This window comes from Nomascus leucogenys, chromosome 5, assembly GCF_006542625.1.
Source record: "Nomascus leucogenys isolate Asia chromosome 5, Asia_NLE_v1, whole genome shotgun sequence".
Lineage (NCBI taxonomy): Eukaryota > Metazoa > Chordata > Mammalia > Primates > Hylobatidae > Nomascus > Nomascus leucogenys.
In genome coordinates this window covers 136,515,478-136,541,053 of record NC_044385.1, presented here as the reverse complement: position 1 = coordinate 136,541,053, position 25,576 = coordinate 136,515,478, and the positions used below count along the sequence as shown (strand labels likewise).

General features: G+C 43.3%; 1 protein-coding gene across 2 annotated transcripts in view; it reads left to right on the top strand.

Annotated features, from left to right (window-relative positions):
• COL4A1 (collagen type IV alpha 1 chain) overlaps positions 1-25,576 on the top strand; it is a 158,289-nt gene that overhangs the window by 45,759 nt on the left and 86,954 nt on the right. For both annotated transcript variants that reach the window (XM_030813684.1, XM_030813685.1), the window contains exon 2: positions 17,062-17,121. In XM_030813684.1, coding sequence (XP_030669544.1) covers positions 17,062-17,121 — 60 coding nt within the window. The remainder of the gene's footprint in view (positions 1-17,061; positions 17,122-25,576) is intronic.

The following is a 25,576-nucleotide window of genomic DNA, read 5'->3' as shown; positions in this document are numbered from 1 at the left end:
CAGTAATTTGAATCTTAAATTTTGAGGAACTCCACTTGATCTAAAAGCTAGGGGGTCCTTGGGCTGCTGGGAAGCCACAGAAGCAGCACTGGGGCTTTTGCTCCCCAAATCTAAACAGTGGTAGCACTTCAGGAGAATGCAGCAGAAAAACAGCGAGCTAGCAGGCCCCCAAATCCAGGAGGTGGGAAGGAAGCAACTTCAAATGCTGTTTTGAGAGAATCAAAAATTGCCCAAGAGCTAATAGCTTGGCTGTGGAATTCCATCAGAGGCAGTCCCTTCTGGGTGAAGTTGTGATAGGTCGGGGGGCTTCCTGTGCCAGGGCTGTGTGTGGGGGCTCCATTCTCCCTTCCCGGGGAGCAGGCTGCCTCTTATCCTCTCCTGTGGTGAGCTCTGCTGTGACCACATTGGGGCTGTAAGGGGAGTTCATGGAATTGGTGAACAAATCTTTTTCACGTTTTTAAAATTGTGGTAAAATACACAAACATAAAAGGTACCATTTTGACCTTTTTTTTTTTTTTTTGAGACGGAGTCTTGCTCTGTCACCCAGACTGGAGTGCAGTGGCGCGATCTTAGCTCACTGCAAGCTCCGCCTCCCGGGTTCACGCCATTCTCCTTCCTCAGTGTCCCGAGTAGCTGGGACTACAGGAGCCTGCCACCGTGCCCGGCTAATTTTTTGTATTTTTAGTAGAGATGAGGTTTCACCATGGTCTCCATCTCCTGACCTCGTGATCTGCCTGCCTCGGCCTCCCAAAGTGCTGGGATTACAGGCGTGAGCCACCGCGCCTGGCCCACTTTGACCATTTTTAAGTATAGAGTTCACCGGCTGTGAGTACAGTCATACTGTTGTGTGACCGTCCCCACTATCCACTCCAGAACTCTTTTCGTCTTGCAAAACTGAAACTCAGTACCCATTAAACAGAAAAAAAATGTCGTACTGTATGTCAGCACGAGAGGCATGCATTCCATCTTCATCTCTAGAAAGCTTGGGCCAGAGATAGTCTTTTGTACCACCCTTGCCGTGGTGATACTTGGTTTTAGTTGGCTGTGACTACTAGGGATCTATGAGTTCAGTAAGTCACAAGCCTGTCCTGTGTGGAGAGGTTACCTGTAATGGTGTGATGTGGTTTCACTGTATCCCCACCCACATCTCACCTTGAATTGTAATAATCCCCATGTGTTAAGGGCGGAGCCAGATGGAGATAATTGAATCATGGGGGCAGTCTACCCCATAATGTTCTCCTAGTAGTAAGTCTCAAGAGGTCTGATGGTTTTATAAATGGGAGTTCCCCTGCTCAAGCTCTCTAGGCTGCCGCCATGTAAGATGTGGCTTTGCTCTTCCTTTGTCTTCCGCCATGATTGTGAGGTCTCCCCAGCCATGTGGAACTATGAGTTCATTAAACCTTTTTTCTTTATAAATTACCCAGTCTTGGGTATGTCTTTATTAGCAGTGCGAGAACAGACTAATACAGGTGGCACAGAGCAGAGTTGGCATGAGATAGAAGAATGGCTCCTGACTTCAGAGTGAACGGGAGAGATGTAAGATTAGGTTGCTTGGTAGCATGATCCATGTACAGCAGCCTTCAGAGTAACGGGGATGCAGCTTTACATCCATTACGTAAAGAAGAAAGAGCTGTCTGGGAAGCTGATGTTTTGGCTGTGGCCCTACTATGCCACGCATGTCAGCTGACTAGTCCACCTACTGATTCAACTCTTGCACAAGAACCAGACACAGAGCCCGGAGGAGAAGGCAGCACTTAGCTCCACTTCCTTTCTTGGTCTGATTTCCGTGGCCATTAAATTAATATAATTAAATTAGGTTGACTGACCTATTTCTATTTTAAATTAGAATATTTTATCATGTTGCAAACGCGTTCTTAACAATACACTTTTAGTTTCACTTGTTTTTATGAACCAAGAAGTCCAAAACCTGGACAATAAGCTCAGCATAGTGAATTGTTTCAGTAAAGATTCGCTCTGGTTTTTGAAAAGGAAAATTCGTGTTAAGCCAGTTTCCTGTCTAGTCAGCAGAGTACAACAGAAGAGGAAAGATGGACAATGTTGATTCCTTCACGTCCTTAGGCTAAAATAAGATTTCCCATCTTGTGTTTTGCTCCACCTAGATTTTGTAGACACGCTTAAAAAAATTTTTTTAAGTAGTATTGTTAATGAAATACTTTCAGTTTGTTTTAGATTTGCACAAAGTTTAGAATAAATATGTCCTGACTGGAGAGTGAATCATGCAATTAGTCACTGGACTGAGTGAGTTAGAACCACCTAATTAGGGTCAATGAGCTAAAAAATAAAAATAAAACAATTAAGGCTAGACGGAAGAGGAGGAAATGGTGACTTTTTGAAAAGAAAACAAGGTCTGGAGAGTATTGCCTTAAAAAGGTAAAATGTGCAAATTAACAAGATGGAAAAAACCATTGAGTGTGGTTCTGAAAACTGAGCAAAGGGCACACGCGTCAGAAATGGCTTTGGAAGCCAAGGGCCTCACTCCAGGGACCGGGCGGCCCTGTGTCATCTGAAGTCTTTGCATCCGCAAAGGATCCCGTAGGTTGCTCAGGATTGCCGGTGAATGAGATCCTCAGGTTAAATAAATATTTTGGTGACAGATCAAGGCTGCATATATCTATCAGACATGTATTTTCCACTTTTAATGCTATGAAATGCAATGAAAGACATCTAATATTAAAACTATGCTGAACATAATCTTTATTTTTTGAAGATATTTAACGATGTAAGGATTTAAAATATATGTATTGTGGGAACTACAGTGTATTAGCTTCTTTGCATAGTAAGACTACCAAAAGCTCTAGTTAAACCGAAATTGAAGTCAAAGCAACAACCAAAAAGTTAACATTGTTTATTACCTTATTTATTAAATTATCATTTATATCACCTGGCAATTTCAGATTGACTATTTTTCAATAAAGAAGAGGCACATAGTTGGTGTAAATAGATGGAAATACATTCTCAAATTCAAAATATTTATTACCATTTAAAGTTTCTTTTCTTTTTTTTTTTTTTTTTGAGATGAAGTCTCACTCTGTCACCCAGGCTGGAGTGCAGTGGCACGATCTCAGCTCACTGCAACCTCCGCCTCCCGGGTTCAAGCAATTCTCCTGCCTTAGCTTCCCAAGTACCTGGGACTACAGGCGTGCGCCGCAACGCCTGGCTAATTTTTGTATTTTTTTAGTAGAGACCATATTGGCCAGGCTGGTCTTGAACTCCTGACCTCGTGATCCGCCCACCTCGGCCTCCCAAAGTGCTGGGATTACAGGCGTGAGCCACTGTGCCCGGCTTAAATTTTATTTTCTTCAGTGCTGCCCGGTTTGCTTTGGCTCCACGTGACTTCTGCTCATTTAAGCTTCCCATTATGTGGTAGCTAAAGGTTTTCTAGAATTTTCTAGATGTTAACATGCTTAATACAAGTTCTTTGTCTTTAGGAACCATATTTCTATTTCTACAGATCTCATAGCCTTGTTGTATTGTATGCACTGTAGGCAATGGGAAAATAAGTATTCAATGAATGTCAGTGAGAAAAGAAAGAAACGAGGGCTATTTGTGTATTACTCATTCAAATTGAAGGACCAGGGACATGGAATGAATTATATTTTCCATATTTTATGTATTTCGTATTTATTTTTATAATAAATTATGAATGACTTAAGGCTGCTAAATATTCTTCTTAGGTTCCTTTGGAAAAGGCAAGAGTTTCTGAAGTTGTAGCACATTTCTATAGCTACATAGCATTACGCTTGTCAATTAATTAGACCATTTGGTTTCAAGAGGCGCTGGTAAACTCTATTTATGTATTCTGTTTTTTCACGTCTTAAGAGTGAGACTCCACTCTCAGGGTTATAGTGGAGAAGTGTGGTTTGGAAAGGAGGCCTCAACACGCACTGACCTTGTACAGTTGACCACAGTGTCTCACAGGGTCCTGGAGAGATAGCTCTTGGCACCCTCCGCCACTGTTCAAATACCAGCGTATGTCATTGAGAAACCACGGCTTTGACAAGCAAAAGTTCAGCTTTTCCCTGTGGTGTACCTCATTTTCTCTTCTTTAACCACAAATGTTCTACTTGTGCTTTTAGGTAGGTCTTTTGGAAGCAGCATTTATGGTTTGCAGAGTAGCATTTTTGGTTTACCAGCGATTATCTTCCATATTCTTATGGAGGGTTTTAGTTGCTGTTCTGCTCACATTTGCTCATGACCTTGGAAGGATGTCACATGGAAGTCTCCCAGATGGATCTCTGACCACTTGTCAAATGCAGAGAAGGTTTGCCGCGGATCTCTTCCACATGTTCGCTATTCTGTAGAGTTTGTTATGTGCAGTTTCTATTTACATTATGTTTGAGTTTTCAAACCTGATTTTAAAGATACAAATCAGATAGTGTTATCCTTAGAAGGTGATGTTTTCAAGAGCGATTACTTTGGGTTTTGGGAGCTGTGCAGCAGCATTTCAGAATCTATCGTTTATAAATAGTATAAATTCTTCCATTTATTTTTGAAAAGTGGCTTTGCAAGTGAGTGCAGTTATGAAAACTACACTTTAGTTTCATTCTGGCTGGCTGAGATTAGTCTAAACATGAAGATTTTTTTAAAGAAATGTCTGGTGTCTGACAAAAGAGATGAACAGCTATGATTGCTATCATAGAGACTATTTAATAGTCCCTCTGTGAAATGGAAGTAATATTAAATTAATCAATAGAATGCATTTGTTGAATGCATAGTGAGTGTGTGGTTAGATCCTATCCCACAGGAAAGAATATCTATTTGCTATCCTTGTTGCTGGAAGTATCCGATAGACCCCCCCGGTCTGGGGCACGAATACAGTGTAGCTGGGTTAGAGTGGATGCAAACCCCTTCCTGCATGGCCGACCTCCGCGTTTCCAGTTGCACCTGTAAATACACCAGGGCTTCGACCCTCTTTAAACTTCCCAATGTTCTTCAAACTCCCTGTGCACATTCTCATCTCCATATTTGGTTCCCTTGCTTTCTCTTTCTGGAATTTCCTCCTTTGCTTTCCCGGGCACTGACATCCTCCCTGTGGTTCTGGGCTCTGAGGTCCAGTTCACCTGCTCCCTCGAGGACGCACGTTCACAGTGCCTGCTGGTTCCTGACGGGACAGCACCACTCAGCAAGTGACCATCCTCCTCTGCCATCTTCACCTCTTCCTCCTGGGTATCATCCTCGTCCAAAATCATTTTTCCTTCTCCAGCATCTTGTAGTTTTGTTGCAATCATCCTGTGGAGTCATTTAGTTTTTTTGATGTGTTTCTCCCCCCAGACTAACATACGCCCGAAGGTAGAAACCACGCCCTATTCACCCTGTCGCTTGGGGCCCAGGACAACTCTTGAACATCTTAAACATTATATAGGTGTCTTGTCTCTAGCTGGAGATTTCATGGGGAGGAGGCTGAAATGTTAGATAAGATTTTAAAACAGGTAAGATTTAATAGATAAGAAGAATATGAGATATACAGCTTGATTTGTAGAATAAAAATCTTCACATAAAATTTGTCTAATTGACAGTAGAATTACCAGCTAAGAAAATGAGACCTATCACCTTCTCCTGTCATAAGATAAGGTCAGTTACAGGCTTTTCTTTCCTTTGCCTCCTTCCCCCTCCCTTCCTGCCTTTCCCCTTCCCTTCCTTTCCCTCCTTTCCCCCTGTTCCTGGTGGAATCACCATCCTTTCAGTGGTACTCACTGGGAAACCTCCTGTCTTCCCCCCATGACACTGAATTGGTCCTTGAGCCATGACCTGCCTCCCTCCCTTGCACTCTTCTTCTCCCACCTTCCCGCGGCTGCCCTGCTCTTGCTCCCATCCCCAAGGGCAAGGACTTCCTTGCAAGTCTCCTCACTTTCCTTCCCTCCTCATGCTAATACACTTGACACAAGTCTCACAGATGAATGTCACCAAAATCCAACCAATGGGATAGGTCTCCCTCATCTCTAAACCTTTAGACCCTACCCAAGGCCTGCTAGAAAATGAGGTGGAAAACACTTGGCCTTTTGTGGTCACAGGCAGCTGCCCCACCAGTGTCCTTGAAGCACTCTGGCCTTCAGGCAGCCCTGTGCAGGGCTGAAGCCGACACCTGGGCTGTTCTGCCGGCACACAGACCTCCTCCCCGGGAACTGTGCTGCTGCTGGCTTGTCCGGCCACCTTCCGGCCACAGTTTCTCTCCTCTTAACTGGCAAGCTCCTTGAGAACACAGCTCATGTCTAAGTCATCCTTTACCCTCCAGATTGCAAGTACAGGGGCAAGCACATAGTAAGTGCTCATTAAATTGCTACCAAGCGAGGAAGAGTAGCAGGCCTGTTCAGTTGCATATTCCCCAGTTCTGTGGAAAAGGAGGGCTTACCTAAGTCTGCTTTTTAGAAGAGGAATTTATCTTTTTAGGATGGGGACACACAGAGAATGGCAGGAGGTCATATAACTTGGGTTACATTCCAAATCTCCACTGGAAGAGATTAGTGATGTCACTATTCTGGGGGAGAAGATGAGCACAAACTCAGCAATGATTAAAATATTTAATTGTTTAAAGAAAAAAAAGTGGTAATACTGCCACCACTGGTTTTACTAAACTCTGTTTTTGAGTTGCATGTCCGTCATGCTTGAAATATTTCACTAGTCACTTAGGCTTTTCATGTTTCCTTTTAAAGTATGTTACAAACTGTAGGGCTCCTTAAAGGATCAGCTAGTGGAACGCAGTGGGATAAATAGAACATGGGCGCTGCTGTGTCTTCCTCGGAGCAAAGCCACCCTCCCAATTCTGTGCTGTGTTATCACTTCCCAGAGGCAAACGGAGCCTTCGAGATACGCTTCAAAGAGAGTTCTGTTGATGGGAAAACTATCTGCATACTCCCTCTTGCTAGCCGTCCAGTAAACCTATGGATCATGGTATTAAGCTAGACCATTTGTTTGGAATTTCTCGCTTACTGTGACAATATGCAGTGCACTTCCTGGACCACAGAGGGATAGACAGCAGCTGTTGGCTAAGTGATCCTCTGCTAGGAGCTAAGTGATCCTCTGCTAGGAGCTAAGTGATCCTCTGGTTTCAAATCTAGACCCAGTTGGGAGTTCTTCTGAAGGCTGAATGCAGTAAAGGTTGTGGGTGGGGTCAGAGGGCATGGAGTTTTCCATGTGTGGTATCACGTTGGCGCTCAAAAAGTTTTATATTTTGGAGCACTTTGTATTTTGGATTTTGGGGTTAGGAATATTCAAACCGTAGTGCATTTCTTTTACAAGCCTTCTCCTACTCCAGTCAATCATGTTGATGGGCATGAAGACAGCACATTATACTTTATATATATATACACACACACATACATATATACATATATACATATAATTATGTTTATATATAATATATACACATAATTATGTGTAGAAACATGCTTTAAAATTAAATGTTATTATAAATTTGGAGATTGTAGATGGAACAGATTAAAATATAATTTATTTGGCTGGCAGTGGTGGCTCACGCCTGTAATCTCAGCACTTTGGGAGGCCGAGGTGGGTGGTTCACCTGAGGTCAGGAGTTTGAGACCAGCCTGGCCAACATGGCAAAACCACGTCTCTACTAAAAATAGAAAAATCAGCCAGGCATGGTGGCAGGCACCTGTAATCCCAGCTACGTGGGAGGCTGAGACAGGAGAATTGCCTGAATCTGGGAGGGGGAGGTTGCAGTGAGCTGAGATCTGCCACAGCACTCCAGCCTGGGCAACAGAGCGAGACTCCACCTCAAAAAAAAAAAAAAGTAATTTATTTATGACTAGGAATTAATAAAGAAGACACTTATGCCCAGTTGTTGGAATTTCTGTAAGTCTTCCCGAAAACGTGCTATCACTTTTCAGACAGCAATTATAGACTCCTTTATCAGAGTCAGTGTTACTGGGACTAAGGAGAATTAAGGCGGAGAAGGCTGTGCCTCTGCTGTAAGTCAGGCGTGGGTTCAAGGTTTTATGCTATCAGGCTGTGTGGCCAAGATCTCAAAAGTTAAACTCCTGTCTGCCTCAGGAATGTGCTGTCTTAATTCTGTACTGGCTCGCACCCATGCCTCTCTGGCAGCCTGTTCTTGCTGTCTTTCCCTCATCCTGGGTTCTTCCTAGGTGAACAGCCCTGACTTTTCGCAACTCAGCTGAAGTGCGCCCTACTTTGGGGGTCCCCGAGTCCCCCTCTGGCATGCCCGTGGGTCTCTGCTCACCTCCCTTGCAGCCCACGTTGTATTGTAATTTCACCGTTCCTTATCCGGCTTGCGCACACACTCAACTCTGTATTCTTAGCATTGGGGGGTGCCTGGCCCATGCAGGCGTGCAGTAGGTGAGAAGTAAATCTCACCACCTGTTAAGAAAAAGATAAGTACGACTGGGCACTGCCAGGAGCTGTGAAGGAGTGCCTGGCACAGGCCTGCTGGTGCTTCCCCTGCCCCACCTACTCACCCCAGTCTTGGGCATGGGGCCTTGGGGCTGTCTTACGTGGGCTGGGCTTGGGAGTCAGATGTTGAAAGTGAAGGCAGAAGCCCACGTGGCCGGTGCAGGCCAGGGTGGCACCAGGGTGTGGAAGGAGTAGGCCATGGAAGATGAATACCGGGAATAGCTGGAAGAACTCCCTGCCCTCCAGCACAGCTGGGAGCTGCACAGTTCTCGAAAGTTGGAAGAAATAGTCCAACATCTTTTTTCGTGCCTGTCTGGGTAAAATTTGCTGTTCCTCAAAGGGTGCCTGTAAAATAGGCATTGGTGGAATGAAGGGGCCAAAGATGAAAGTTACAAAGGATGGGAGCAGGGCTGGTGGGAAAAGAATCCAGGGAACCGGGGAGAGTAGCTAAGAGTGACAACTCTATGGGTGGGAGATTCCTCCTCTGGAATTAGGGAGTTTGAGTTTCATTGAGAGAACAAAATGTCTCTCAAGTCTACATATTTGCCTGGAGCCGACACTTGGTTTGGGAGGGGCTCCGTGGGACCCGGATGCTGGGGACGCGCTGGCCTTGCCCCACTGTGCTAGTGCGTCAGGCCAGTGACTCACAAGCACGGGAAGGCTCGTCCCAGGTCATGCCTCCCAACGGTGTTTCCACCCATGGGTCCCAGCGGACACACAGGAAGCCCACCAACTCATTTCACACACAGCCATCCAAGGAACCACTGACCCATGGCAACGAAATCATAGTCACATCTGCTTGCAGCTGGACAAAGACCAGTGACCTGGAGGTGAAGTGCTGGTCTTCATGGTCATTCCCTCCAGGCCATCCTACTCCCCAAGCAGGAACATTTAATGTCCACCCCCGTGTAGTGGGAGAAAGGGAAGAAAAGAAGTGAAACATGAGTCAACAAAATTGTATGACAGGGAAAATGAGACCAGAACTGCAGTCACATGTCGTTCCTAAGAGAAGCCAAGAAAACACGCTCATTTCCTCAAGGCGTGTGGTTTCTTGGGAGCCTTTCTGCTCTGCCAACTCAGTCTCTAATTGAGAAGAAGAATAGAGCATGTACCTCACATGTACAAATCTTAGTCATACTACAGCACAGAGAGAGACATGTTACATATTAGAAATTCACTGTTTCTCACATTTTTCGTGCTTTTTTTTTTTTTTTTTTGCCAAGAATGTATCAACTCTTGTTGTTTTCAAATTAGGGCAGAAATATTGTGTAACTCTAAACAGTAGTAGGGACTGTTTTGTTTCTATGTCTTCCATTATTAAATGGAACAGAAATATTATTTTATTTACCTAAATTGTCCTTTCAGGGGAGTTAATGAGGAATAATTATTTTCACATCTTTGGGATCACATCTATCTTACATTAGTCAAAACAAAATGATGATGATAATAAAACAAATGCAGATGAAAGCACAGTGATTTTGAATTCTGTGAGAATAAGGGAGAAAAGTTAATTTTACCTTTAAAACCACAATACTAAGTATATTTTCGGAAGTTGAAAGATGTTATGCAAATGTAAACTTTTAAAAAATCATTATTTGTGCTACAACATTTGGCCTATATTTTACTAATTTGTTAGTAATTTTTAAATCCCATGGACACTTTTTTGGGGAGCTAACTTCTATTGAAGTTTAGAAACTTACAGAAACATATCAAAGGCAAAGGGCACAGCTCAGTGCATTTTCCCCAAAGAGAACATACCAGTGAACCCAGACTATGAACCAGAACATTACCGGAAGGCACGAAGTCCCTGGGGTCCTCTTCTAGTCATTAGCCCTCAAGAGTAACCAGGGTCGGAGGTCATCTTGTTAGGCTTTGATTTTTATAGGAATGGAGCCACCCAGTTTGTCTTCTTTTGTGCCTTGTTCAGCTTGCTGCGGGTGCTGTAGCTGGCCTGCCCTGGTGTGGCCAGGAACTCCCTTCCATGAATATACCCCATCGTTTCTCAGTCCCTTGAACTGTTTCCAGCTGGGGCGATTGTGGATAATGCTGCTGTGAACAGGCTTGACCACGTCCCTTTTTCTCTAATTTTATTGAAATACAACAAAGTGCAAAAATCACAAGTGCACAGCTCGATGAATTTTTACCGACGTATACACCCGTGTAGTCACCGCCTGCAACAAGCAAAGAATGTTTCCTGCACCCCAGAAACCTCCCTCGTCCCCACCTTTGCCACAGCCCCACAGAAGGTCATCACAATTCTGACTTCTTTCCCCATAGACAGATGCCCCGTTCTTGAATTTAATATGGTGGGATCGTACAGAGTGTGCTCTCTCTGGAGAAGTTTTAAGATTCTTTTTTAAGGCATTCCTGGGCCCTGGGGGTCCGTGGAGATGGGGAGAGCCATTTCACAGAACCTCACAGCCACAGCGGTTAAAACAAGCATGACACAAGCAGCACAGGCAAACAGGACAGAAGCTAGGAAGTCCATTCTCCATATACAGTCTGTGAGGTTTCGCTATCGGAAAAAAGTGTGCCTGCTGCATCTGTGTGTAGTTAACTTTTATTCAACACACCAGCATTTTGTGTGTGTGAATGAAGTGGAATTTAAAATAATAGAATTGAGGCTGGGTACGGTGGCTCACACCTGTAATCCCAGCATTTTGGGAGGCTGAGGCGTGTGGATCACGTGAGGCCAGGAGTTCGAAACTAGCCTGGCCAACATGGCGAAACCCCATCTCTACTAAAAATACAAAAAATTATCCTGGCATGGTGGCCCGTGCCTGTAGTCCCAGCTACTAGGGAGGCTGAGGCAGGAGAATCTCTTGAATCCAGATGGCAGAGGTTGCAGTGAGCTGAGATCGCACCACTGCACTGCAGCCTGCGCGACAGAGCCAGACTCCGTTTTAGAATTGAAAAGATGAGACCCCAGCAGGACGTGATAAAGGTCAATGTGGTTTTGTCCAACTTGCCTCAGTTGGAGCACCGTGCCAGTGCGTCCCTGCTGTGTGGCCGTGGGGCTTATCCCTGGGAGTGGAATTTCGTGGAAGGAGCCGGGGCCGGGGCCCAGCTTCAGCGGAGGCGGCCAAGCGGCTTCCAGAGGGGTTGGGAATGTTCCGCTCGCAATCCCACCGGGAGCGTGTGGGGCCCGCGCTTGCTGCGCACTTTTAATTCTGCCCAAGTAGCCCTAAAATACAGTCTGTTGTCTCCATACACTTATTTAGTTGGGTAGGTCTTATTTAAAAGACTCCCCGAGGAAGTGCTGCAACCAGGAAGAGCCCTCGACGGCAGTATCACCAGGAAAGTATTTTGACATTTTGCACAGCATAGGGAATGCGAGAAAGAATTTGAAAGATAAGCTGTTTAGACTTGGCAGATCTCCACATGTCCCTATTTGGTGGGATGTGAAACACATAAAAATTGTTAAAGCTGTGATGTTAAAGGTCTATTTTCCATCAAAAGCAGGAAAAAAATCAGAAAATTGAGGACTTCATCCTGTGTAACTCATTGCAAATATGCCTTTATCAGAAGACATGTCCCAGTTAAATTGTGTAACACTGCACCCTGCTCCCCTGCCTCCCTCCCTCTCTCTCTCTGCCACACACACGAGTAGCATAGCAGCTGGTGTTCTTCGGTTCAGTTAAAAAGGCATTCTCCAAACAGAATGAGTGAGCTTTCCTCTTTTTGCATCCTCTCGAATAGAATTCACTTTAATCTTGAGAAGAGCGCCCTCTTGGTCTGTAGATCCGAGAAAACCAGAAATAGGCTTTATTTCATATTAAAACCATTGACTTCTCTTCCTCCCGTTTCTTCTTTGGCACTCGTACTGTGTATTGTAAAATCTTTGTGTATTTTAAGAACTTAATATGCTTTATAACATTAGTACTGATGGTGGATCTCTGAATATCTTAATTGGAGCATGAAAGAGAAGTTTCACAGTATTAATTATTTTAACATATCCTGAAAAGTTTAAGAGACTTTTAGAGAATATAAAGGATATTTGGTTTAGGGATTACTTTGTGGTACCTTTTGCATTCCTTTCATATTGTATTTTTTGTTTTCGTTTAAAGTTGATCTCTGCTATTGAAGTTATGTGTGCGTGTGTGTGTCTGACAGTCCATTGGGGACTATTATTATTTTCTTTTCTGTTTCAAACACAGTTATTTCAGTTCAGCTTCCATTTGAAGACAACTTATTATACTCTGTAGGCCACATGGTCTATGGGGAAGAGGCTAAAAGGACTTTCAAAACTGACTTGGTTTTCATTAAGTTTGTCTACAGTTTTAGGAGCATGAATAATAAATTCACCCCCAACCCCAAGAGCTTTCTAGGGTCCTCTTTTTCCTCATTGGTCTGGGGTACCTGTGTTGCTGTTGTCCATGGCTGGTCTACTCCTATAAGAGAGACCGAGACCCCTGCCTTTCTTTCCTTTGAGAACTCCCAGCCATATTCCCTGTCTTCCAAGTGGAGACTGCCTTTGTGACTGACTTTCATCCTCATGACCACTTGGGTTAAGTGTGTGCCTCACAGGAAGGCAACACAGGCATTGCTCCAGGAACTCGGAACTCATTGACCCTAGAACACCAATGAGGGGGAAACCAGGAAGAGGATGAGTACTGCACAGAATGTACCAGTTCTTCCCATTCTAGAATCTGAAAGAGATGGTGTGGGAGCTCATCTGTGGGGTCATCCAGACATGGGGAGAATGCAGAGCCCTCATAAAGGCCCTCAGATATGCAGCCAGCAGGGAGCCGGTGGAGTCCACCAGTCTGCATATAGCTTTAGATTTTTCTGGGAGTCCAGATGCAAGGTGTAATTCCTCAGGAAATGATGAAATGGTGACATAGCTTTTCATATGTCAGGTCACCAGTGAAATTGTGAACCTGGGTAACCTGCATTATTTATGTACCCCTTTTAAACACAGTAATTTAGAACAGTGAATTAAGACTTGCATTACTTGACTTTTATTTTAATTCATCATTTTAAGCTTATACATTACACCTGAGTGAAAGGCGTACTCAGGTCATCTTTTGTATTTTTTTTCTTTTTAGCAGAGAACCCTTGAATTGCAGCTAAAATACCTTCATATGCCAGGGTGAAACCCAGCACAGGCCCTTATATGACAGAAAGGACCAGAATAGTGATATTTTAAAATAGATTTTATTTAACAAGGTAAACACACATCTTAGGATATTTGTTTGTCACTCTTGTCATTCTAAAGGATAGTTTTTGTTTTGTTTTGTTTTGTTTTTAACAAAACCATTTACATAAAATGCTAGGCCACCCAGAATGTGACACAAAAATCATGGTCCTAGACATCTTTTATTCTGAAAAGCTAACCCTAATTTAGATATTTTTGGAATGACCAATTTTTTAGAATTGCCTTCTGGGGCCAGAATTGATAATAAAATTCCCTACACACATAAAGCCCTACATGTTTTTGGTCCAGGATTAAAAAAAAATACTTGCTTATGAAAAAGTGTTAAGGTGATGGGGGAAGGCCAGGGGTCGGGGGTCAGTCCTTTCTCATCTCTGATTTTCTCCAATGTTCCTTAGTACCTGAAGTGGTCCCCAGGGTAAAACTACCCACCCGCCTGTCACTGGCACCGGCTGGGGGTGTTTCTGTACCAAAAGCACAAGAAGCGTCTTGACCCGAGCGTCCACAGTCACAGCCTTGCAGCCTCTTATCTGCAGTCCCAGGCAATGGAAGCATTCACGGATGGCTTAAGGGCCCAGTTCCAGGAAATTCATTTTTATAACCTCCCTCAAATTGCAGAAAGATAAGCTTCTGAGATTTTATCAACCTTTCGGAAAACTCCAGATCACCAAATAGCCGTTTTCAGCTTCAATCCCTTAAATCCCTGCTTAATCTGCCCTTTCCCAGAAAGCAGCAATTGACTCACAAGTCGAAAATCTACACTGCTTCAGGCTGGCGTTGAGTTTCTGCCAGCTAAGCCCAGATGACGGCTGGACATTTCCTAAATGGACTCTGCAGATACGTGAGACTTAGCCTGGTGGGTTTTCCTTTTGATATCTGTAGGAGGGGGATGAAACACAGCAGAGTTTAAAGAACAGAGACGTGTTTCCAAACTTGGCTTCAACGCAAACAGGTTGTGGGCAGTGGCATAATCCGAGCAAAGAGGCTGCCCCAGAACCCCAGGGACTTGGAGATGAACTGGTGATGGAATAGCTGGTCTGGACGGCCCAGGTGCCAGGTGCCAGCGCACTCCCCAGAGTCCCCGGCTCTTCCCTGGCTACTCTGTGATCTGGAACAGTCAGGCAGTTATTGCCGAGTTCCCTGTTTGGAGCTTTGTCCCACAGCGCTGTTGTGCACGAATGCACTGTGCATTGAGGTGCGCGGTGCCACTGGATTTCCATCTACAGTTGTTATTTAAGGTTGCTTAGATGGGTAACACCAGTAACAGCACCAAGAATACAACCATAATTGGGTACTGATTTCATCAGTTCTAAGACGTGCATTTATTAATGTTTTAACAACTCTGGAATTGGGATAGATCTAACAATTGATAATGTGTCATCGTTTAATTAGTACCATTCTTTATTTCTTAGTATGGGTTTTACAATTGGTGTCATCTTAGATGAAATACAGCTCACATCAGGCTCAATGCTACGGGAGCCTGGTGTGAGCTGTATGTGGGGCGTCCTCCAAAGCACTCAGGGTGTACTGGGGAGACACAGAAGTAAACAACGAGAAACATGATAAGCCTGACAATAGAGACATGCAGTCAGCAATTCGCCGGAGCCAGGTAGGGAGCAGGTGACCCTCACCTGGGGATTAGACACATGGTAGTGCTGGCTGAGTTAGGTACCTCTGGTGAGGTCTCTCAGTACCGGTATTTGTCCATTTTGGAAGAACCTCCTGGAACACAGGTTACAGATTTTGGCCTCATCTCTTTGGACGCCTCTGAGTGGTCACCAAAACCCAGATTATGAAGCAAATCTGTGCACATGGATTGATTTAAAACGTTAGGAGGTTATGAGAGTGTAGGCTGAAAATTGCCTAAAATGTGAGTCAGAGAAAAACACAGACCCATCATCTCTGGAGTTTGCTTGGACTGTTGTCAGCTGTCCCCATTTCCAAAATATAAAATTGAGAACAGCTTACTGTCTTGGAGGCACTTGTTCAGATTTAGCTTTACAAAATAAATATCTCCAGATGTGATTGTTTTATGCAGAAGTCTCCATGGCAATGCAGCTGAGGCTTGAATATGTTGTTAAAAATATACACTTTGCATGATCACAATACTATTAGTGTCATGATTTTATTTTCAGGAAATGATAATCACCTGAAGTAGAATATAAGTAAACATTTTGTATCAGACTTAAAGCAGAGCCTCTAATAAAGCTTATTAACCCGATTATTAATCTCATACCTCTTTACATTCTGTGCACAATACCTGTGTCTGTCATGGTTTAAAATTGGGATTCTTCTAAGGAAATTGCAAATGCGTGTATGTACCGACATATTTCTATCTTTTCATGTGACGGCAATGTTACATAATGGAAGTTGAAGGTGGGTTCTAATTTCAACTTTGTCCTAGCGTGTTATAATAAATCTTCTAATTCAGTTTCCACATCTGTAAATGGGGATGGCACTACCTATATTGAAATGATTGTTATGGTCATTAAACAAGATGATCGCTGACTGTGCGTGGCACCTGGTAGGCGTTTGAACACGTGGTAGCTTGCTTCCTCTCCAGCTTTTATCACATGCTTGGATTCATTTCCTTCCATTTTTAACATTAATTTTTATGTTAGAAGTGAACTACAGGCTGGGCACAGTGTCTCATGCCTATAATCCCAGCACTTTGGGAGGCTGAGGCGGGTGGATCACCTAGGTCAGGAGTTCGAGACCAGCCTGGTCAACATGATGAAACCCCATCTCTACTAAAAATACAAAAAATTAGCTGGGTGTGGTAGTAGGTGCCTGTATTACCAGCTACTTGGGATGCTGAGGAAGGAGAATCACTTGAACTGGGGAGGTGGAGGTTGCAGTGAGCCAAGATTGCACCATTGCACTCCAGCCTGGGCAACAAAAGCAACACTTTGTCTAAAAAAAAAAAAAAAAAAGTGAACTACAAGAATATTTTGTTGTTGACTGTTCTTTAATGAGACATTCAAGCTTTAATTGAATTCAAAAAGGAGTTCTTTAAGATTGGGGCTTAAAAATCAGCTCATTCCTTTATTCTGTTCTGTACAAACTTTTTTTGTGTGGCCGTGTGTCCTTGAGACCGCACCGTTGGGAGCTCTCAGCCTCCCATGGTCTTAGGTTTGACACCTCTAAATAAGAAGCATGACATTTGGGTAACTTTGCAAATATGGGTGGTGCCCTGTTAAACTAATCCCCGAGGGTGTCAACTTCAAATAGAAACTAACAAAGGACAAAAAGTATAGTTGACATTGTTCACTTTTTGGGCTGAGTAACACTTGGATTTGTTCTACTCAAGGATCTTTGTTTTGTCTATTTGGGCAGGGGATCTGCACCCTAAGCGGAACTGCATGACAGCCCCATGGAAACCAGTGCAGATAAGATTGTGTCCGAAGGACAGGGCAGGCTTCGCTCATAAACAAGTCAAGATGCCAGAATCATCTCCATTTGCATATTGCCCTCGCTTTGAAAGTGTTCTTCTATTTAAAGATGTTTTCTCTTCCTTCCAGGGTGGCTGTGCTGGCTCTGGCTGTGGCAAATGTGACTGCCATGGAGTGAAGGGACAAAAGGTGAGTTGCCGAAATTTAAATCACAACATTTCTTTTTGAATTGGACAGTAAGTACAACATTAACCGTAACCAAAGAATCAGCAATTCAGGTGAAAGCCTTATTACTGTTTTGATAATTTCCCCAGAGCAATACAAATGAAGCCAAGCCAGGCTTGACATTACTTCTGAGTAGTAATATTGTTATAATAGCTCTTCTCCAAAGAATGTAATAGTATGTGACAATTAATGTAGAAAAAGATATTTGGTTTATTTGCCTTTTTGACTCTAAGAGTAACAAGTATAGTGGCAGAAAATCTGTTGAATCTATTGTATTTTTTGAATTGATATATAAGAACTAATTTTAGCATTTTTCTGGAAAAAGAAACTAGTTCCTATTCTACTTGAGGGCCTTCTCTTCAAATTAGTATTTTTAAACCATCTTTTAATCCATCACATGCTTGTCTAGATTTATTTATAAAAATACTGCCTGGGAAACGTAGTGTTTCCCAAATGTAAAATTAAAATATATTTCTTTCCAAGCAAACTCTTCCCCTCCCTCTCATTTAAGAACCAGGGCTCCAGATAAATATGTTTCTCTGGAAGGCAAGTTGAATCTGTGCATTTCAGTTGGTTGGAAAGAGGGTGCCTGACTGTTTTTTTATCCAGAAAACAGTGCAGCGTCCTGGTACTGTCTGTGGGTCACCATGGAAACCAGGTGTGGCTGTGAGGAAACGCCACCACCTTAAGCCACTCGGCCTCTGGTGCAGGTGTACGTAGCAGGTTGGGACCCTGTAGAATGGAGTGTGCTCTGTAGGATACTGTTTCCAGAAAGCTGAAGGTGTCATTCTGGCCAGCGTGTGAATTCTTACTTCCCTCCCTGGCATGCCAGAGGTTTTATGGGGCCACAGACTGATGCTTTTGAAATTCAGCAAATTCTAGTTTACAGAAAATTCTGTGGTTTCTTTTTGGCTATTTGCTGAAATGCCAACATTATTATTTTAAAAAATATGCCTGGTAGTTGGTGGCACTAGTGTTAACCTGGATAGTTTTTGAATGAATGGAGTACGTAAGGGAAGTTTCAACATCTTTTCTTATCAACTCTAATTTATCTTCATGCTCTGTTTGTTCTCTTACTTGGGAATTTTTTCTAGCGATTTCCAGTGTGCATGTTCAAGAGTTATTTTAAAGTAGAGGCAAGTGTTTCTCATGCCACAGACATTTTGTTAAAAACCTAACTTGAAATATACAAGTGAGCTTACCAAACTCATAAAAATGTCCTTAAAATGATAAAATAGAGAACTTTGGGGTCCCGACAAAGAGGAAGTTAAGGCCTGGATCATGATTACTCTGTTTTCCACGTGACTTTGAAAGCATCAGGGCTGGAGCCAAGTTGGCCTTGCTCCCTCCTAGGGACAGCAGGGTTGATGTCCACCTCCATTTCCATTTGCTTCTGTCCAGCTGGCAGGCCTTGGCGGCCCCTCCTTGGCTCTGGAGCTTTACAGACTTTCTTATTCTATCCACATCTACAAACTTATATATATTTTTTAGGCCAGGCATGGTGGGTCATGCCTGTAATCCTAGCAGTTTGGGAGGCTGAGGCAGGAGGATCACTGGAAGTCAGGAGTTTGAGACCACCCTGGCCAACATGGCGAAACTCAGTCTCTACTAAAAGTACAAAAATTAGCCCAGGATGGGCACACGCTTCCAGTCCCAGCTCCTCAGGAGGTTGAGACAGGAGAATCGCTTGAACCCAGGAGGCGGAGGTTGCAGTGAGCCAAGGACGCACCTAGGCGACAGAGAGAAGCTCTAACTCAAAACCAAAAACCAAAACCCAAAACACTTGTAAATTTTTTAGCCTAATTTATTTCAGTTTTTCCCAAAAATCCACTCATCAAAACATGACAATGGAGAATGATAGGGTGTAGCCTTCCCTACCTATCAACTGACATCTCCACAACCTGGTAACACCCCTCAGAGCCAAGCCGCTTCCACTCTGAGTGGGCTACACATGTGTGGGGAAGACAGGGAAGGTGGTGTCCAGCACCTGGCCTGAAGGAAAGGGGCCTCCAGCATTTTATCTCAACATTGCCCAAGGAGGAGCCCTTGCTGGGGGCGGCCCCTTCCACCCAGGCGAGGTCTGTGCCTGTCCTGGCTGGGAGCCTTTGTGGGGCCTGCACCCTGCTCAGGACAGGAAGGCAGAGAAGCGTGGGGCCATGTGGAAGTTGTGTCCTAGGGAGGCTCCATGCCAGCTTCCTACAGGGGCCAGCTTTAGCCTTGACACTGGGAGTCAGCAGAGCCCAGGCCGGGACTGGGATGGAAGGAGCAGGATCCTGCTCTCCTCCTTGTGTGGCCTTAGCCAGGTTTCCCACCAAGGGACCCAGGCCAGGGAGCCCAGCACCTCCAGGACTTTTTTTGGCCTGATCTGCTCCTCTACACTCCTATTTCTCCATTGCCAACTTTGGGGTTCTTACTGTTTTTTTAAATTTTTTTAATTCCATAAAGAACATTTAAAATAAAATGCTAGCAAGCTCTACCTTAGACCATTCTGAATTTGTGATTTAAAAGGCAGTGATGATTGGATGGGTTCAGAAGGCCTCTTGAAGTCTAGGCCTAGGATAATAGCTAAATGGTTTAGTATTATATCATTTTAACAGAAATAGAGAAGGTCTATTTTTTTCTCATCTTGAGCATAAACATTTCACGTCCTATGGTTCACACAGCATTGAGAAGGGGAAAGAGCCCTTCCTCCCACTGACAGAGGAAATTTTAAACAAACTTCCCCTTATTGTCTTGGAAGTCCTGTTAAAATAATCAATTTAATGATGTGAAATGCCTCAAGCTTCACTGAGCTAGGGTTTCCGATCTGGTTCCCCTTCTCTCATCCCAAAGTCAGCTAAGAAAGAAATGTACTCTAGGCTGGCAGGCCAAGAGAAGAAATGGATCCTCCTCAGTGGCTGCCACCTTCCACCTTCTGCACTCTCTGCCACCTTCTGCCACCTTCTGCACTTTCAGAGTGTCCCAGCCCTAGAAATGCCGACCTAGTATAAAAACAAAATGACTAAAGGGGTTGGAATAATGGAATGCAAATCTACTGGTTTAAATCACTAGTCTGCTTATGAGCTGCAACTGAACGTCTGCTATCCTCATAGAAGTTATTTTGATATTCCCAAATGTCTACATATTAAGTTGATTTTGATTGGTTGTTCTTTAAACAGGACAGTAGGAGGCACAGCTCAGATGCAGTTAAGGTTACCAAGCTGTGTCAGAATGTCACAGCCTTCGAAATTTGGAAATTATTACTTCTAAGACATATTTTCCCACGTCTCTTTGAGGAGTACTTTGACACTATTTTGCAAACCATCAGTATCCTCAACAGAAACTGGAATATCTCCAGTGCAAATCTCTTTTGACTAAGTTCTGCTTTCTATGGAGATATGACAGAAAGGACAAAATGTCTTATATTCTATAGATACTATAAATACCTTTTAGTGCAACAGATCATTGCTGGTGTTATAATCTTATAGTTTTCAAGTAATCAGTAAATACTAGATAGCTTGATCTGAGTTCAACAGTTAAATTCAGCAGGTTTCTACTGGATTTCAGAGAGTCTTTGCTGAGTTGTTTATTTTCCCACTTGCTTGGAAAGCCACTCATATCTTCAGATGTTTTCTGTTAGGTAATTAATTTGGCCTTGCACACAGTGGCTCTGTGCTCCTCCGGAGACTGCGGCAGTGTGGGAATGCTGTCTGCTTGTACTGATTAGGGTTTTGAATGCTTGCCTTCACAGAAATAGCCAAAAGTTAAGCTCTTCTTTTGCATGATAATTTGATTTTCTCAAGTATTTAAGATAGTAGGAAAGGCGACACATTCCCAGACGTTACTGCTTTATGCTAAGGAAATTAACCATTTATGTTTTGCTAAAATAGAATTTGCACAAGACGTCTTTCAAATAATCTAACCTGGTAGCCCACGTTTCCATAACACTATCACCATAATCTGTGACCCTGTAGTGTCCAAAAAAGGGAATTTAAAGTTAAACTAGAGATGGAAGACTGGTGTACATAAATAAATAACAAGGCGAGAGTAAACCATCAAATTCCAGGAGAAGCTGTTGAGAAAACAAATACAAAAGTCTTTCTGAGAAGGAAGTGATCCCTGGGACCTGGAGCATAAAATCAAGGGACAGCTTCCCCGATTCAGCAGGACCTCAGCCTCTCATGTCCTCACTAATTTGCCAGGCTTGCTTGGATATAGACTAGGTTCATCTGTCACACGTATGTGTGAAGACACATGTTAATTGAACTGCATTAATCAGAGAAAACAGCTCTTGGGACCAGTTGATAAATGCTGTCATAGCAAAGGTTTGATGGTTTCTACTATAGTGACTCTAAAAAGGGACATTCCCAAGCCACAGTCTTGTGAGCAGAGTCTTAATTAAGCAGAATTGTAGCATTTCTAGTGAATAGTGACAACTGTGTGGGTATCTCATATCTTCTTGTAATACTTTAACCCTGCTGATACCCAGATCCTTGGCAAAGATAGAGAGAAACAGCACATTATCCTGTTATTACTAATTAGATTGTCTATAAATCACAGCTCCTGTCTACATTGGCTCTGCATTGCAATAGTATTGTCATCAGATAGAACAACCAAGATTGCTTTCCAAGCAGAGAACTTTGACAATGGCGTTGCTATCTGTTTGTCTAAAATGTGTACCTTATCTGATTTGAAAAGGCTGGAGAAGTCTGTGGCCAATCTGGAAGTGATTTCATTTCTGGCCCAGGAAATCTAGGAAGAGTTTAATGTCGTGTATGGCTGAGTTTGTACAGGATACCCTTTTCCTTTGTTATGGCAAACAGTTTGTAGCTTTACCAGCCATTTAGTGCCTAGATATTTGACACAATCGGTGTATGTCCATGTCACACCTTTGTGTAAACCTGTCTCTCTGCATCTCAACATTTGGCTATAGCTGCTGCTTTTACACAACAGATCTAGGCCAGGATAGAAAAATCCTGGCTTGTGAGTGTCAGAGCAAGAAAGAGAAAGAGACTGTATCTTGGGCCAGGCCTGGGGCTGAGTATGTTTTATGCACATTATTATAATATCGATTATACAGTAGAAGAAACCAGCCAGCCCAGGCTTTTTCCACTTGGTGGTATTGACAGTTTGAGTGGGGTAATTTTTGGTTGTGGGTCTGTCCTGTCCATTGTAGGACGTTGAGCAGCATCCCAGCTTTTACACATCAGATGCCAGGAGCACCCCCACCCCAGCAGTCCTGACATAAATGTATCTCCAGCTGTTGCTAAATGTCTCCTGGCAGGGGGTGGGGGTGCAGACTCAGCCTAGATTGAATACCACTGAACTAACCCCATCTTCTATAGCTAATAAAAGACAAATAACAGGATTCAGGCACTAACCAGAGTACGACTCAGTTTCTACTCCTTCAGATAAGCAGACCCTAATCTGAGGGAGTCGGGCCAGCTGAAGACACGGCTCGGAATATCCCGAAGTCTTGAGCAAGTTCCTTTCCTCTTACTGACTCTGTGGTGGACCCACCGCGCCCGTGGCCACCTGCCAAGGACAGCAAGCCTTCTGAAGCCTTTCTCTAACGGGTCGAGACGGGGAGGACTGCTGGAGGACCACAAACAAACGAGCCTACTCCTCTGGGGCCCTGGGCAGACCTCCCAGTTCCTGTTCTAAAGGAGTCAACGTGGGCCTCCAGCCTGGTTCAACAAATAACCCACAGCAAGCCCCTGTGTGTGACAAGGGGCAGGTCAGACAGTCAGCAGCCACTCCTGCCCCACTGTCCCCTCTGAGACAGGTTGGGGTGCCCAGCCCATCAAAACGTGCATCCCACCCCATTCGCGATTGCTTTTCCCTGTGCATTAGGAAGAAAGCCTAAGGGGAAGGCATTTTGAAGTAAGCCTGTTTCAGGCCTGTGAGAGGGCTGCAGAAACACCCCAGCGTGAGCACCGGCTCACCCCCCAGCCCCTGCCTTTCCGAAATCCTGGTGTAGACTCCGCTCCACAGGAAGCTCCTTGCTCTGTTTGAAGGCTGGTGGTCTGCACTGTGTCTCCGCGATTCCCCAGGCCGTGGGCATGGCCGTGCTTCTCAGCATCCTCTCTTTGACTCTCGATCATCGACTTGTGCCTCTGCCTCCTCCACATCTGGAAGAAGTGTCTTCTTTTCCCTTTTCACAGGCTACTTAGAGCTGGAGAGGGGTTGCCTCTGTCAATCCTTAGATACACGATTAATTAACGCATATTTTTCAGTTGTTACTTTGCTGGGAACTTTGAGAGACGCAAAATAAGCATTCTTAGTATATTTCTCTCAAGGACATACAAAATAAGAAGAAAAATATTATCTGTAATGAATGCCATAAATTTAATACCTAAATACAAGAAGAGAAGAGGACAGATTTTCCAGTCTGTTGAATTAGATGTGCCATTTTACATTGATTGTTTTTTATTAGCTCCCATTGCCAGAGTCATTGCAGCGTCTACGTGATAAGGAGTTTAGGCTCGAGCTTGCATGCTGTTTTTAAACACATCATCTATAACATTCTAGTCGTTTTGGTGCTATATTGTAACAATTGTCAAAGTGCCTTAGAATCTAACACTACCTTTAAGGTATGGGACTCACTTTTTCCTAAGATCATAAATTTAGGGTATTTTCTTAATTGTAATTAAATCTTAGATGAAATTCCTTTTTGAGACAGGGATTGTACTGTATTTGTATTTTTGGAGAATTCAATGATCTTCAATTTATAAATATATTTATTTCCATGATCTTTCCTCTAATTTACACATGGGTAACAATAGACATAGTTTTAGCCATGTTTTCATTATGAAATTAAAACATACAAGGACAGAGTGCTTTAAATATTCCACTGTATAGATGGACTGGCTCTTCTCCTTTTATTCCTTGTTATTCCTAGTATCTGTGTAGAATAGATTTGCATCTCCAGTAATTACTAAAGAACAATAATTATCTTCTTGTATGATTATCTTCTTGCATAGCTTCTTTCTTGTATGTGTTGTTTTTAACAGAATATTAAAAAATTTTCCTATAAATTATATTAACCATTGTTTTAAATGTTAAAGGTGTTATGCTTCTTCTTATATATTGAATTCTTTACTCAAGTACATGAAAGCAAATATTTTTGTGTAGACTCTTTGTAACTTTGGATAAGTTAATTCATTTGAACTAATAATGGTGAGTTATTAATAATAACAGTAATTTATTAAGTACTTCATATGTGAGAGGCACTGTGCCAGATTTGACTTAGTGAGAATTTCAAATCTAGTCTATTTAAAAAGAAATTCAGTTTTCTTACTTATAAAGTGTGAAATATGTACCATAAAATCAAAACACATTAAAAAGTGCTCCTTAGTATACAATACTAAGGTGGTTTAAAAAATAAATATGAGATTTGTTTAGGTAGTGCATGAAGCATATTTGAAATTACTAATATATTTGAGATCAATTGAATGCCTTTGTTTATACGTGTTCTGAATATTCCTGAGAGACAATAGTGTCTAGTTTAGCCTTTCCCAAAATATGATCATCTTTAGGATGTCAACAGATGTTTCCTCCGGGATGGAAACGGGAAGAGGTTCCAAGGACAGAGGCGTTTGGGGAAAACTGAGTTCAGGTTAAATGGACATTTGTTGTTTTGCCCTGGGATGTCTCAGAGCCTGTAATAAGATAGTGTATCATCTGGACCTTCCGTGGGTGCTGCGTCATATGCAGTTCCCCACACTTATTTGACCCCCCCTTTTTTCTTCTTCTTTTTTTTTTTGAGATGGAGTCTCACTGTCACTCAGGCTGGAGTACAGTGGCATGATCTCGGCTCGTTGCAACCTCTGTCTCCTGGGTTCAAGTGATTCTCATGCCTCAGCCTCCCAAGTAGCCAGGATTATAGGCGTGTACCCCCCAACCTGGCTAATTTTTGTATTTTTAGTAGAGACAGGGTTTCACCATGTTGGCCAGGCTGGTCTGGAACTCCTGACCTCAAGATATTTGCCGTCGCGGCCTCCCAAAGTGCTGGGATGACAGGCGTGAGCCACTGTGCTGAGCCTCTGACCTTTTTTATTTCTCAAGCCAGGAACGGCCTTTGTGAAAGAGTGGATTGGTGGATAAAACCTTGATTCTAGCGTGAGTTCCCCCATCTACCCACTGTTTTTCACCAAGTTGTTTTGACCAAGTTATGCCCTGACCTGGAAATTCCCCAGAGTTGCTAAAAGAACTGAATGGGGGATACTGTACATAAAAGCACTTAAGAAATTTACAGTGTCACATGTGGGGACATATGCATGTCATGTGAATAGCAGCTGCATTTTGAAGTTGCAATAAATGGGAGGAAAATGTGCTTGTTAGCTCAGTTCTAGACAGATCCATGGATCGAAAGACATAGACATGGATCCTCATCCAGCTAAGTATTCACAATCCGCAGGTGAAGCCTGGAAACCCAGAG